Consider the following 16,169-nt stretch of genomic DNA (forward strand, 5'->3'; position numbering starts at 1 on the left):
GTTAACTGTAAGGCAATTTTTTCATTACAATTTATATAATCAGCAAAACGCTTTTAGTGAAAAGCAGAATCTTTAAACTATTTACATGAATTTCTGAATTTCTTATTATTTCATGTGTTCCCCTTTGCTTTGATAACTGCACACACTCAAGCTGGCATGGACCAAGTTTGTGATTTGCTTAAATTTGGATAGTTACACTTAGAAGTTACACTTAGTGCAGAGTCTTAAAGATTTCTTCTTTACGTTACTAGTCATAACTGTTCTCTGTTTTAAATGTTTGAAAATTCTAAAACTTTATTTGTTTAATTCCATGTTTAAATAAAAAAAAAATGAGATTATTAATGCAGTCTTGGACCCCACCTGAAGGTACACATATCACATGACCCTCTGATCCTGCATTTCAACTCAATACTTAATATAATTAAATTAAGGTATGTAAAAATAATATCCATTCTTTGCTATTACCTTTGAAACAAACACTGCACTGAACCCATCCTGCGCAAACTCCATCCTGGTGGAATCTCCTGAAGTCTGGGTACCTAAAAAGGCAGAAAGGCCCAGTTAGAGATCAGTTCACACATAGATAACAAACAATAGAAGTATCATTTTAAAGTTGTAGTTAACTCTACTTGTGTATGCAAAAGTTTTGTTACAGTGCACAGTTACTTTATACATATTGATTAACTTAAAAAATAGAAAAAATAATAACTGTGAAATGTGCAGAAATTTCCAGTTGTAATGTCTCAAAACTTTTCAAGCTCTTCAAGCTCACAGGTTCCATTGACCCGTAATGTCATTAAAAATGGTGGTAAAAGGTAAGACAAAAAAAAGCTCTGATAGAACTGCTTGTATGCTTGTCAGAAGGGTAAAGGGCCTACAGCATGATTTAGCTGACACAGGAGGTTTGAAGAAAAAGGTAAGAAGAGTACTTAAAGAAAAAACAAAACAGCATTTGATAAAAAGAACACCATGTCTGCTGTTAGGAATAGTGTGAATCTATTACATTTTGGGGTTGTGTGGCAGCTAGTGGCACAGAAAGCATTGTATGGGTAGATAGAATAATTGTTTTTCATGAAATAAAAGCAAATTCTGGACACATAATATATGTTACACAGTCAGCCAAGAAACCGAAGCTGAAGAAAGGCTGCTTCTTGATTGAGGACAATGATCCCAAACAAACCTCAAAATCCACCATTACCTACTTCAAAAAACGCAAACTGAAGCAACTGAAACTGAAAACAAGAAGAGAAAGACTCCTTTCTCTTCTCTCTTTGCTGGGTGTATCAGCAAAATGGAGTGTCCAAAGTGTTGTTGTCCAATATCTAATTGTTTGCTGTAGAGGTTGTGTTTACTTCTTTTCATTTCTTTTCACAAAAAAATTTAATATGAGGTGCCCAAACCTTTTCATATAACTGTACATTTTTTAAAATTATTTTTAAGTACTACAAGAAAGTCTAAGTCATAGATAGTTTTAATTTTAAAATTAATTTGCCTTTTGTAAAATGTCAGCAGCAGTGGCTTAAGGGATGTTCACTTTACCGCAGCATATATGCAGTGAGTGTTGCTTACCAAGTGGCAGAGTTTACTACTCCAGCGCTGTGAATGGCACGTAAGGCATGTCATATCTCAACTGGATGCATTAAGGGAAATTATAAAAGAGTTTCCCAGCATCCTGGTCCGCTATTGGTTGAATAGTTAGGCTGCTAATTAGTAGTAAAGTTACAAACCTGATGGTATAAAAGAAAACCCTGAGAGGCAATTTGATAAGGCCATGTTAAACAGCACTGAAGTGTAAATGTTGTTGCTTTGAGGATCCAGCACTCTGAATGGTGCTAAAAGCAAATGTTACATTGCTTTTACAATGCTGCTTGTAATGAAATAATATTTTTGTAACTATCCTGGTATCCCTGTTTACAAGCTAATGTTTCGCCATGCAAAGGGTTTTACAGTGCTCACCATTTTTAATAATTCTCCATTAACATATTGTGATTGTCTGCGTGCTTCAAGGTCAGCATGTGACAGTGTTAAAGTTCAACAAATCTAAAATTTTGCCACAGTCAAAAGACAGCCAAGGACGGAAAAAGATGACTCCATTGAAAATGAATGGGTGAGACAAAGGTAAAATCTTTTTGCTGCAGTAATGTGAATTTACCTCTACTCAAAAAAAAAAAATTCTAACAAATAATTGACATACCTTCAATTGCTATTATGTTGGTCTCCATTTTTTTATGGATTTTGTCCAGCACATCAAAGTTATCCACTTTAAATTTATAGTCACTGTCTGGATCAGATGCAATGACGTTTAACTCCTTTTCTGCACGTGGGTTGTTAAAGGCCCCACCAACCTAATGAGAAAAAATACACATATGCAGAGAAACATTACCAGCTTTACATTGCGTTGTGGAATTCTATTAAAGGACATTTAAATCTGTCTAATATATGATAAAAGTCAAATTTCACATGCAGAACAATATATAAATAATGTTAAGGGGTCTGCCAACTCCATTGCAAATATCAATTACATATAACTGATCAGATTAGCCATGATTCAAATGGAGTGAACAGCTCTGCTTGATTAAGATTGTGTGTTGAGTGTTTGAAACTGTTTAAAGTCATTTAAACTCACACACACACACACACACACACACACACACACACACACACACACACACACACACACACACACACACTTTCTAAGCCGCTTCTCCCTCAGGGTCTGCTACAAAGCAGGAATACAAGGCCCTGGAAACACAGGGCTATTTCCTATAAATTTCAGTGATAACATAAGGGACCATTGGAACATACAGATGACTCCCCCAGTTGGCTATGAAAGGTAATGTAAGTCTTATTCTTCTTTCGGCTGCTCCCTTTAGGGGTCGTCACAGCGGATCTTCTGCCTCCATCTTGCCCTATCCATTGCCTCCTCTACTTTCACACCAACCATCTCCATTTCCACCTTCACTACTTCCATAAACCTTCTCTGAGGTCTACCTCTTCTCCTTCTACCCAACAGCTCCATCTCCAACATTCTTTGCCCAATATATCCACTATTCCTCCTCAACACATGTCCAAACCATCTCAACCTGGCCTCTCTGGCTTTATCTCCAAACTCCTCCACCTTCACTGTCCCTCTGATCTGCTCATTTCTAATCTTGTCCATCCTTCACTCCCAACGAAAATCTCAGCATCATGAAAGGTAATGTAAGTAAAATGCCTTAAACAGAATGACTAGTACTTTTTTTATATGACAGCCATAAATTCATGTCACTGGTGAAAGTTTGCAAATATCAAACAGAGGAATGATAAAATGAAGTCACCCATTCAGAAAATTGTGTTTGGTGTTCAAGATATAATCAGTAATACACATGTTCAAAACAATTTGGAATCTAAATAAACTGGGCTCAATGTGTAAAGGCCTTTACATGGCTACTGTTTGGTGATTGATGATACAGCAGATAATGGCCATTACAGTAGCTTAGAAGGTGCTTTAAACTAGGATAAAATAAAAAAATGTAGTCTACCTCTTGGTTTTCAATGACTGAGTTGCAAACTGTGTTAATGTAGGAGAATGTCTTACCCCTATAGCATAGCGAATAATGTTATTCCGCTTTGCATTTTCAGCAGCTTGCTCCAAACCGTAAGTAGTTGATACACCATCAGTGATAACAATTAAAACTCGGTTAGCACTTGGTCTGGCTTCCCAGGCAAATAATTCATTCCTGTGTGAAACATATGCACACTCACATGAGACAAAGGCTCAGTTCAGCTGTGTAGTAGTAATGTTTTAAAACTGATATGATGATGCCAATTAATTCAGTTCTGTCATCTCCCATAACATGAAAATGTCAGAGATTCAAACTTTCACACACATAAATAATCCTTACACAAGCATGTTGATACCACCTGCGGTGTTGGTACGACCGTTCTTCTGCTGAATTCTCATTATGTTATAGGAATTTAAAGTGGAAGTGAATCGTATATGGATTGTACAGTCATCAGAATACTGTGCAACTGCAAACTGTAAAAGAAAAGAGAGCATTCCAAGAAAATCAAGCAAGGAAAAAAAATGTTATATCGTTAAAAGGAGACCAACTGCCTGCCAGCACAAAATAAGATTTGTTTTATTGCAGTCAACGATCAAGAAAACCATAATAGATAACCATATGGACAAATAAAGGCTAGAGAAAAACTAGAAACCACTGAGCAATGAAAAAACAAGATTAGAACCCATCACAGTCAGAGGAAGGTCACAGAATAAAGAAGGCAGGCATTAGGACCACAGTCAGAGCGAGATGTCACTTTGCTGCAAACAGTTTCAAGACTTCAATAAAAAGAAAAGTTTCTTTAAGTTTCTGCCAGTAAACTCTGCAGAAAAATCACTCATGTGATTTTGTTGATTAGGATGTGTGTATTTAGGTAAATGAGGGCACAGGTTTTTTCATACTGAAGACAGATGTGGGTCCTTTACACACATAATGTGAAAGTGAACAATCAGGGTCGAAAAAAAAATCAGAAGTGAGCAAGAATGAACCAGCCATAATCAGACATGAGAAAACAGCCATTCTGGAATGATTCAGTTGTACTTATAACAGAGTTAAAATACTTCAACTCTGACCATGCTATGACCAGTTTGCCTCAGAGCCTGAGATTGAATCTCCTGTCCCTTTGTTGGATGACATACTTTATCTGGCAATGTTTCTGACCCTGAAATAGTCCATAGTGTGTAAGCACCCATGTCCATATTCGTTATTCTCAACATCTTGAGAATAAGGTTATATCTTTAGACCTGCATGGAAAACATTGATAGAGTATGAGACATTTCTGTGCATACCCGAATATCCCGGTTAGTTAACCCTTCGATCAGTTTTATAACAAATTCCTTCATTGTACTAAAATCCCTGTCAGATACGCTCCCAGAGCCATCCAACAGAAAAGCAATATCTGTTTGTGGAGGAGGCGGGCAATCTGAGAACGAAGAACAAAACACAACAATGAAGAAATGAGTCATTGTAAAGAGAAACAACTGTACTGATTTTACTTTTATTGGGTTTGTGGCTCTCCGTATGACTTACCTCTTAGTTTGTTTGGTATTGGAGTGTCAACATCAGTCATAAAGCACATGCCATTGTAGGTGGTAGTTGATATGCAGGCTTTGGGGATGGTTGGACCACAGACCTGAGGAAGAAGAAGCTTTAACTTTCACCCAAAATTCAAAATGAACTTTGAAGTTGAGGCAGATAGTGATGCACATCATTCATCATACTAGGTTTGCACAATAAATCATATTTTTATTATTTTCACGATAAACACATCATCAAAGGCTGTGATGACAAAACGGATCAAATTACCTCACACTTGCAGTGATATAATTAGATTATATAGCATTAGAAACCCAATAAGTGTTTCCCTGTCTCTCTCCCATGTGTCGAACAAGTAACTTAACCATTCAGCTAAACAGCCAGTTACACAACCCACAACTCTAAACTTTATTTAGTACTACTTCTCATATCTTCTCATTTCATCATCATGGTGTCCAGCAGAAATAACTAGCCAAATCTGCTTTTTCAATTGAATTTCATTTTTAACCTCACTTTTACACAGTGTCACTGATTGTTCCTTATGTATGGACTGGCAGAGTGAGAGTAGAATCTTACCATTATATTTGTAGACTCTGGATCTTTACTCATTGAAAGACCAAGAGACATGTTTACAGCCTCAGGAGGCTCTGTGTTCAGTTTTAAAAGAGAATAGTTTGGTTAACATTTGGCAAAAACAACTTCTGAAGACATTTTAATGTACAAAATGTGGTTAATTACTACATCACTTGAAATAAAATGTGTCTGAAAATACCAAATGTGGCGAATACCATTCATCCGTAATGGTGAGCAGTTTCCTCGTGAGTTTATCCTGCAGTTGTAAACTTCCCCTCTTTTTTCATCCCCACGCTGTAGTAAAGGATCACTCACAATCAAACTGAGAAGAGGAGCTAATGTTAGCTAATTTTATTATATTCTTACATACTTCAACAATTTCTCCATCCTCGTAAAAGTACATTCTTTCAAAAGTTTACTTCCTCTGCAAATAATAAAACCACTATGATCGTTGCTGGTCAGTATTATTTTTCATACTACTTTTCATGTAATTGTGAATCTTTACTAATGCCAAGTTTGGGTTTGGTCTTTAGGATTGCTGTCTCTTTTCCTTTAGATTAAACACATTTCCATCATTTTTTTTTATTAAGTCAGCTTCTATGTGGTCCTCCTACACAGTCTATTTAGCCCTCCTGTTGAACCTGATATTTGCTAAACTTGCTAAAAATGGAAACTCAAACATCCTTTTCATCACATATCTCAGACACTCAAGATCAGATTACAGCAGAAGGTGATACGTCTTTGATGTGCTGTATCTCTCACCTTGACACATCTTTCTGTATCACTTTGTAGCCGAAGGCCGTGTCCTGGTTTTGGAGGAACTCTTTCCAAGGACTTGAGTCGATGTTGAAACCCATCACTGACTGACATACTGTAGGTTAAAATCAAATAATGTTAATGTTAGTTTAGTGGAATACATCAGTAAGGATTTGAACAGAAAGTCTGTCTCTGTCTCAATTCATAGCAAAAGGCAAGAAAATCTGCGGAAAGTTAAAATTTATTTATGTAGTGCTTTTTATAACAGGTGTTGTCACAAAGCAGCTTTACAGAAAAATCTGGGCCCAAGCCCCAGTGGAACCCAACAGTGGAAAGGAAAAGCTCCCTAAGGGCAGGATGAAGAAACCTGGAGAGGAACCAAGACTCAAAAGGGTAACCCATTTTTTAAGCATGTAGCTAGGACATGTGAAAACAACAAAGAGATTTTAATGTAATTAGTGCCTTGGGTTGGAGAGCCCCTTAGTGGCTGTGGTTAAAAAAAAAAAGTTAATGACATCGCATCCCCTTGGAAATGTTTTGCATTCTCTTCTGTTTTGCATTATGATGCGAACGGTTTGCAATGTCTTGCAAAAGCTTTGCTTTGAGCTCAGACATGGAGCAGTTCATTGAATTTTACTGAGCACAAACTGAGCCTAATATCGAGTGACCTCAGTAAAAGCTACATTTCCAGAGACTGCAGAGAACAATTGCTGAATAAACTCAGCATGGATTGGTGAAGCTGGGAAAACAGCTTTTAATGTTAGTTATATTAAAAACAAAGTTCTAATGGAGGCAGTGTCGTTGGGCACGCCTGATCCTACAATTGCTGTCTGACAAGTGTATTGTTTGCGAGGGAATGCAAAATATTTGTGAGGGAATGCAATTTTTGTGATGGGAATGCAATTTTTGTGATGGGAATGCATTTTTTGCGAGGGAATGCAAAACATTTGTGAAGGAATACATTTTTTTGCAAGGGAATGCATTTTTTGTGAGGGAACGCATTTTTTTGCAAGGGAATGCATTTTTTGTGAGGGAACGCATTTTTTTGCAAGGGAACGCATTTTTTGCGAGGGACTGCACTTTTTTGCAAGGGAATGCGTTTTTTTGCGACGGAATGCAATTTTTGTGAGGCAATGCAAAACATTTGCAAGGGAATGCATTCTTTTGCAATGGAATGCAAAACATTTGTGAGGGAATGCATTTTTGCAAGGGAAAGCATTTTTTGCTAGGAAATGCAATTTTTGTGAGGGAATGCAAAACATTTGCAAGGGAATGCATTTTTTGTGAGGGAATGCAGTTTTTGTGATGGAATACATTTTTTGTTTGGGAATGCATTTTTTGCAAGGGAATGTATTTTTTGCTAGGAAATGCAATTTTTGTGAGGGAATGCAAAACATTTGCAAGGGAATGCATTTTTTGTGAGGGAATGCAGTTTTTGTGATGGAATACATTTTTTGTTTGGGAATGTATTTTTTGCAAGGGAATGCATTTTTTGTGAAGGAATGCAAAACATTTGCAAGGGAATGCATTTTTTGTGAGGGAATGCAAAACATTTGCGAGGGAACGCCTTTTTTGCAATGGAATGCAAAATATTTGTGAGGGAATGCAATTTTTGTGAGGGAACGCAAAATATTTGTGAGGGAGTGCATTTTTGTGATGGGAATGCAATTTTTGTGATGGGAATACATTTTTTGCGAGGGAATGCAAACCATTTGTGGGGGAATGCATTTTTGGTAAGGGAATGTATTTTTTGTGAAGGAAAGCAATTTTTGTGAGTGAATGCAATACATTTGCAATGGAATGCATTTTTTGCAAGAGAATGCATTTTTTGCGAGGGAATGCAATTTTTGTGAGGGAATGCAAAACCTTTGCAAGGGAATGCATTTCTTGCGAGGGAATGCAAAACCTTTGCAAGGGAATGCATTCTTTTGCAATGGAATGCAAAACATTTGTAAAGGAATGCAATGTTTGTGAGGGAATGCATTTTTGCAAGGGAAAGCATTTTTTCTAGGGAAAGCATTTTTTCTAGGGAATGCATTTTTTGCAAGGGAATGTATTTTTTGCAAGGGAATGCAAAATATTTGTGAGGGAATGCAATTTTTGTGATGGGAATGCAATTTTTGTGAGGGAATGCAAAATATTTGTGAGGAGTGCATTTTTGTGATGGGAATGCAATTTTTGTGATGGGAATGCATTTTTTGCGAGGGAATGCAAAACATTTGTGAGGGAATGCATTTTTTGCAAGAGAATGCATTTTTTGCGAGGGAATGCAATTTTTGTGAGGGAATGCAAAACCTTTGCAAGGGAATGCATTTTTTTGCGAGGGAATGCAATTTTTGTGAGGGAATGCATTTTTTGCAAGAGAATGCATTTTTTGCGAGGGAATGCAATTTTTGTGAGGGAATGCAAAATCTTTGCAAGGGAATGCATTTTTTGTGAGGGAATGCAGTTTTTGTGATGGGAATACATTTTTTGTTAGGGAATGCATTTTTTGCAAGGCAATGCAAAACATTTGTGAGGGAATGCATTTTTTTGTGAAGGAATGCAAAATATTTGCGAGGGAATGCTTTTATTGTGATGGGAATGCAAAATATTTGTGAGGGAGTGCATTTTTGTGATGGGAATGCAATTTTTGTGAGGCAATGCAAAATATTTGTTAGGCAGTGCATATTTGTGATGGGAATGCAATTTTTGTGAGGGAATGCAAAATATTTGTGAGGGAGAGCATTTTTGTGATGGGAATGCAATTTTTGCGATGGGAATGCATTTTTTGCGAGGGAATGCAAAACATTTGTGAGGGAATGCATTTTTTGCAAGGGAATGTATTTCTTGTGAAGGAAAGCAATTTTTGTGAATGAATGCAATACATTTGCAAGGGAATGCATTTTTTGCAAGGGAAAGCATTTTTTGCTAGGGAATGCAGTTTTTGTGATGGGAATACAATTTTTGTTAGGGAATGCATTTTTTGCAAGGGAATGTATTTTTTGCAAAAGAATGCAAAACATTTGTGAGGAAATGCAAAAAATTTTGTGAGGGAATGCTTTTTTGCAATGGAATGCAAAACATTTGTGAGGGAATGCAATTTTTGTGAGGGAATGCATTTTTTGTGATGAGAATGCATTTTTTTGCAATGGGAATGCATTTTTTGTGACAGAGTGCAAAACATTTGCGAGGGAATGCATTTTTTGTGAGGGAATGCATTTTTTGCATGGGAATTTTTGTTTTAACCACTTCTTGGGGGCTCCGTATTTTTGTCTCTCCTCTCCATGTTTATCTTCTTTTTAAACAGTCAGCAACATACAGAAATGTCTAAGGATTATAACCAAACAGACTTGGTGAAATTCGGTTGAGTAATATGGAAGGCATGGCCCAATACACCTGCATTTGCAAGTGGATCTTAACCACACTAACATGGTGGACACGCTGCCTCAGACAGAGGCCACCAATCTGCTGCTAGCCCCGAACAGCAACCAACTATCAAAACACATTTCAGTGACACCCTGAACATTTCAGTTTATGTTTTTTATCATGGTAATGGTGATTAATCTGCTAGTTGATCACTTTTTTAATTATTAATTGATTAGTAAAACTGAAGTCAAGTCTGTGATGGAGCGGTTAGCCTGCTAATTAACCTGGTGCTAGCACTAACACAACCACTTTAGTGACTGTCCTACACTCTAAAAAAGATGGTTCTTTAAGGGTTCCTTTGTAAAGGGGATGGTTCTCTTTACAACAATGTGTTCTACATAGAAATAGGTGAAATCGTTCTTCAGATTGATAGAGATTGTGTCGTGTACGGTTCTATATAGCACCAAAAAGGACTCTTCTATTGTTGCAAGCTTGACATTTTAACCATTTTAGTGAACACTAATTGGTTAGCATTATTGCTACTGAGTGCTGACTAGTTAGCTTTGCTGCTATTGAGTGCTGATTGGTTAGCATTACTGCTACTGAGAGCTGACTGGTTAGCATTGCTGCTATTGAGTGCTGATTGGTTAGCATTACTGTTACTGAGAGCTGACTGGTTAGTGTTACTTCTACTGAGTGCTGATTGGTTAGCGTTACTTCTACTGAGAGCTGATTGGTTAGCGTTACTTCTACTGAGTGCTGACTGGTTAGCATTACTGCTATTGAGTGCTGATTGGTTAGCATTACTGCTACTGAGAGCTGATTGGTTAGCGTTACTTCTACTGAGTGCTGACTGGTTAGCATTACTGCTACTGAGTGCTGACTGGTTAGCATTACTGCTAGTGAGAGCTGATTGGTTAGTGTTACCGCTACTGAGCGCTGATTGGTAAGCGTTACTGCTACTGAGAGCTGATTGGTTGGCATTACTGCTACTGAGCGCTGATTGGTTAGCATTATTGTTAGTGAGAGCTGACTGGTTAGTGTTACTTCTACTGAGTGCTGATTAGTTAGCGTTACTGCTACTGAGAGCTGATTGGTTAGCGTTACTGCTACTGAGTGCTGATTGGTTACTGCTTCTATGTGCTGATTGGTTAGCATTATTGCTACTGAGTGCTGACTAGTTAGCATTGCTGCTATTGAGTGCTGATTGGTTAGCATTACTGTTACTGAGAGCTGATTGGTTGGCATTACTGCTACTGAGTGCTGATTGGTTAGCATTACTGTTACTGAGAGCTGACTGGTTAGTGTTACTTCTACTGAGTGCTGATTGGTTAGCGTTACTTCTACTGAGAGCTGATTGGTTAGCGTTACTTCTACTGAGTGCTGACTGGTTAGCATTACTGCTATTGAGTGCTGATTGGTTAGCATTACTGCTACTGAGAGCTGATTGGTTGGCATTACTGCCTGAGCTCCATTTCTCTATGGGCCAGAATGAATAGCATTTTCTAAAAATGGCCTCTATCGCACCCTGTGTTAAATAAAAATATTCAGAACCCAAAATGTTTTGTCCTGTGAACATTTTTCTCTTGAATATCAGTACATCCTCCTGAATCCTGAAATTTGAATATTGCTGCTGCACACTGAATTCACGTCATTAGACTGGCAGCCTCTTTAATCAGGCTTTGTCTCAGTGAACATTTCCAGGTTCCAGGCAGATGGAAAGCAGTCAAAACAAAATCAGCAGGTTTCCCTGCAGCTCTCTGTTCTTCATCTGATGTAGAACATTTCAATAAGATTGCACAATTCGTCTAAGCACCCGCACAGCCCGCCTTAGCGTTGTGTAACTTAGTGACGTTGAATTGATGTGCAAAAGGTTTAGCTCACACAGGACAAAAAGTATCGGGTCCTGAACATTTTTATTTAATACAGGGGGCGACAGAGGCCATTTTTAGAAAAACACTACTCATTCTGGCCCATATTGAAATCTGGTTTAGACCCTGAGTTCCTAATATGGGCATAACAAGGACTACAGAATGACACATGACTACAGTGGACTATTTAAGCGCTAATTCTAGCATTATGTATGAAGTATGTAAATGTAATTCTAAAAAGGTGTTTAAAGGCAGTGTAAACATATTTTTAAAACTTCAGAGGTCATTTAAAACATTTCAGAACATATGTTGTGCTGAAACAAAAACCTACATATAATCACAAACATGTTACTGGGTTAAGATGTTGAGAGAGTTGCATACTGTGCAACATGTTTCCTGTTTTCTGTTCTAATATTTTCCAACTTCATGAGCAGACAAGCAGTTTGTTAATGTCTTTTTTCCCTGTTTGGAAACTGTTGTGGCTCCCGGAAAATAATGACTGACATTTCCTTACTTATAATTTACATCATTAACATAATTCTGCTAAAACAGCAGCACTCATGAGCCAATGGCTTTGCTCGTAGGTGGAGTTTTAGGTGGAGTTGTGACTGCACTGCTCCCCCTACTGACCAAACTTTATAGTGTTAAAAGAACACTATAAGACCACTGGAAAGAATGAAATGTTAAAAACAACTTGTCTTATTTTTTCTAGACGATATAATGATATGATAGTGTACTTTGGTTATTCTCCTGATATTACATATTTAAGCACTGTATTATTGCAATGTATGACACTTGCTGTGTTTTTATTATTTGTGGGTGGAGTTTGTAACATCAAACAAAGCAGAGTGTTATATATTTCTTTAGCTGGAACGTGGAGCAGTTGCAGTATTTGTGTACACGAATTTACATGTAAAATAAGTACATACACTTTTGTACTGAAATACTATGCACATAAACAATTATTATCATTGTTATTGTCTGTTTTTATTCTCATTTTGGTGATATTGATGCTATCGACAACAGTTTTGGTCATCTTAAGCATTTTTTTCAGGTTGTTAAACTGTTACACTCAAATTTATAAACAAAAGTCTGACTTCCCTTTCCACCTGATCTCATGATTTTCTAGGAGAAACTATTAAAATATTAAAGGCAATTATTTTTTTTTATTTTGCATAATTAAACAGAGGCCTCTCCATGGATCACCACCTTATCGTGGTGGAGGGATTTGCATGCTTGAATGATCCTAGGAGTTATGTTGTCTGGAGCAAAAGCTCCTGGTAGGGTCTCCCATGGCAAACTGGTCCGAGGTGACAGGTCAGACAAAGTGTGATCCATAATAACCCCTATGAAAAGGCGAAAACAGGATTTGTGTACCCTGCCCGGAACAGGGTTACCGGGGCTCCACCCTGGAGCCAGGCCTGGGGGAGGGTCTCGCCAGCAAGCGTCTGGTGGCCGGGCATTTACTCATGGTGCCCGGCCGGGCCCAGCCCGAAGGAGTTACATGAGTCCCCCCTCCCATCGACCCACCACCAATGGGAGGGGCAGTAGTAGCGGTTCGGTGGTTTGTGGATCGGGCAGTGTCTGAAGGCGTGGGCCTTGGCGTTCTGATCCTCGGTTGTTGAAACTGGCTTTTGGAACTTGAAACGTTACCTCACTGGTGGGGAAGGAGCCTGAGTTGGTGCGCAAGGTTGAGAGATACCGGCTAGATATAGTCGGGCTCACCTCAACACACAGCTTGGGCTCTGGGTCCAATCTCCTTGAGAGGGGCTGGACTTTATTATTTTCTGGAGTTGCCCATGGTGAGAGGCGGCGGGCAGGTGTGGGCTTTCTCATAGCCCCTCGACTTGGTGCCTGTATGTTGGGGTTTTCTCCAGTGGACGAGAGGGTAGCTTCCCTACGCCTTCAGGTTGGGGAACGGGTCCTGACTGCTGTCTGTGCTTATGCACCGAACAGCAGTTCAGAGTACCCAGCCTTCTTAGAGTCCTGGGGAAGGGTGCTTGAAAGTGCTCCTCCTGGAGCCTGTCCTACTGGGGGACTTTAACGCTCACGTGGGCAATGACAGTGAGACCTGGAGGGGTGTGATTGTGAGAAATGGCCTCTCTGATCTGAACCCAAGTGGTGTTCAGTTTTGGACTTCTGTGCAAACCACAGTTTGTCCATCACAAACACCATGTTTAAACACAAGGATGTCCATAAGTGCACATGGCACGAGGACACCCTAGGCCGCAGTTCAATGATTGACTTTGTAGTCGTGTCATTGGACTTGCAACCATGTGTTTTGGACACTTGGGTAAAGAGAGGAGCTGAGCTGTCAACTGATCACCACCTGGTGGTGAGTTGGGTCAGGTGGTGGGGGTCAGATCAGATGCCGGTCAGACCAGGCAAACCCAAACGTATAGTGAGGGTTTGCTGGGAAAGTCTGGCAGAAGAACCTGTCAGATTGATCTTGAACTCACACCTCTGTCAGAACTTTGACCAGATATCGGGGGAGGTGGAGGACATTGACTCAGAATGGGCCATGTTCTGCTCCTCCATTGGTGAAGCGGCTGCCTGTAGCTGTGGCCGTAAGGTAGTTGCCTGTCGGGGCGGTAATCCTCAAACCCGGTGGTGGACACCCCAGGTGAGAGATGCCATCAAGCTGAAGAAGGAGTCCTACCAGGCATGGTTGGCCTGTGGGACACCAGAGGCAGCTGGCAGGTATTGACAGGCCAAGCGATCTGCGGCTTCAGTCGTCACCAAGGCAAAAACCCGTATGTGGGAGGAGTTTGGTGAGGCCTTGGAAAGTGACTTTAAGTCAGCTCCGAAAAGATTCTGGCAAACCGTCAGGCGACTCAGAAGTGGAAAGCAGTGTATCACTAGCACTGTATATAGTGGAGATGGTGTGCTGCTGACTTCGACTGAAGACATCATTGGGCGATGGAAGGAATAATTTGAGGACATTCTCAATCCCACCGACACATTCTCCAGTGAGGAGGCAGAGTCTGGGGACATGGGAATAGGCTTGTCCATTACTGAGGCCGAAGTCGCTAAGGTAGTTAAGAAGGTGGCAAGGCTCCAGGGGTGGATGAGATCCGGGGCTGTCTTGGCTGACACACCTTTTCAACATTGCGTGGACATCGGGGGCGGTGCCACTGGATTGGCAGACTGGGGTGGTGGTGCTTCTTTTTAAAAAAGCGGACCGGAGAGTGTGTTCCAACTACAGGGGAATCACAGTCCTCAGCCTCCCTGGTAAGGTCTATGCAGGGGTACTGGAGAAGGGAGTCCGGCTTAAAGTCGAACCTCGGATCCAGGAGGAGCAGTGCGGGTTCCGCCTGGTCGTGGAACACTGGACCAACTCTTCACCCTCTCCAGAATTCTGGAGGGTTCATGGGAGTTTGTCCAACCAGTCCACAGGTGCATTCAACTATGTTCCCCAGGGTATTCTGTGGGAGGTGCTTCGGGATTACGGGGTACATGGCTCTTTGCTACGAGCCATTCCGGCCCTGTACAAACAAAGCTGGAGTTTGGTTCACATAGCCGGCAGTAAGTCAGACTCGTTCCCAGTGAGAGTTGGACACCGTCAAGGCTGCCCTTTGTCACCGATTTGTTTGGTGACCTCAGGGTCACAACGCTGCTGTTTGCAGATGATGCGGTCCTATTGGGGACATCAGGCTGCAAACTTCAGCTTTCGCTGGATCGGTTTGCAGCCGAGTGTGAAGCGACCGGGATGAGAATCAGTACCTCTAAATCCAAGACCATGGTTCTCAGGCGGAAAAGGGCAGAGAGCCCTCTCTGGGTCGGGGATAGGCTCTTGCCTCAAGTGGAGGAGTTCAAGTATCTCGGGGTCTTGTTCACGAGTGATGGTACAAGGGAGCGGGAGATTGACAGGCAGATTGGTGCTGGGTCAGCAGTGATGCGGGCACTTTACCGGTCTGTTGTGGTAAAGAAAGAACTGAGCCATAAGGCAAGGCTCTCGCTTTACCAGTCAATCTACTTTCCCACCCTCACCTATGGTCATGAGCTTTGGGTAATGACCGAAAGAATAAGATTGCGAATACAAGCGGCCGAAACGAGTTTCCTCCGCAGGGTGTCTGGACTCTCCCTTAGAGATAGGGTGAGAAGTTCAGTCATCCGGGAGGGACTCGGAGTAGAGCTGCTGCTTTTTCACGTCGAGAGGAGCCAGCTGAGGTGGTTCGGGCATCTGGTTAGGATGCCTCCTGGACGCCTCCCTTGGGAGGTGTCACAGGCAAGTCCACCTAGGAGGAGACCCCGGGGAAGACCCAGGACACGCTGGCGTGACTATATCACCCAGCTGGCCTGGGAGCGCCTCGGAATCCCCCTTGGAGAGCTAGTGGAAGTGGCTGGGGAAAGGGAGGTCTGGTCCTCATTGCTTAGGATGCTGCCCCCGCGACCCGAACCTCGGAGAAGCGGAAGATAATGGATGGATGGATGGATGGATGGATGGATGGATGGATAATTAAACAGAGGCGTTCTGAGCGGTTTGGTGTGAAATGCTCTGTCCCCTCTAAAAGCTCCTCACAGAAAATTATTACAGGAAATG

At 40.7% G+C, this 16,169-nt stretch overlaps 1 protein-coding gene across 1 annotated transcript in view; it reads right to left on the reverse strand.

The window, feature by feature from the left end:
- Positions 1-16,169, reverse strand: part of LOC108425998 (integrin alpha-X-like) — a 46,005-nt gene that overhangs the window by 19,959 nt on the left and 9,877 nt on the right. The window contains exons 2-10 of the mRNA XM_017695142.2: positions 6,414-6,522; positions 5,867-5,973; positions 5,655-5,725; positions 5,073-5,175; positions 4,832-4,965; positions 3,885-4,018; positions 3,578-3,719; positions 2,195-2,345; positions 466-539 (exon numbers count right to left, since the gene is read on the reverse strand). Coding sequence (XP_017550631.2) covers positions 466-539; positions 2,195-2,345; positions 3,578-3,719; positions 3,885-4,018; positions 4,832-4,965; positions 5,073-5,175; positions 5,655-5,725; positions 5,867-5,973; positions 6,414-6,522 — 1,025 coding nt within the window. The remainder of the gene's footprint in view (positions 1-465; positions 540-2,194; positions 2,346-3,577; positions 3,720-3,884; positions 4,019-4,831; positions 4,966-5,072; positions 5,176-5,654; positions 5,726-5,866; positions 5,974-6,413; positions 6,523-16,169) is intronic.

The sequence above is a fragment of the Pygocentrus nattereri genome, chromosome 13 (genome assembly GCF_015220715.1).
Source record: "Pygocentrus nattereri isolate fPygNat1 chromosome 13, fPygNat1.pri, whole genome shotgun sequence".
NCBI lineage: Eukaryota > Metazoa > Chordata > Actinopteri > Characiformes > Serrasalmidae > Pygocentrus > Pygocentrus nattereri.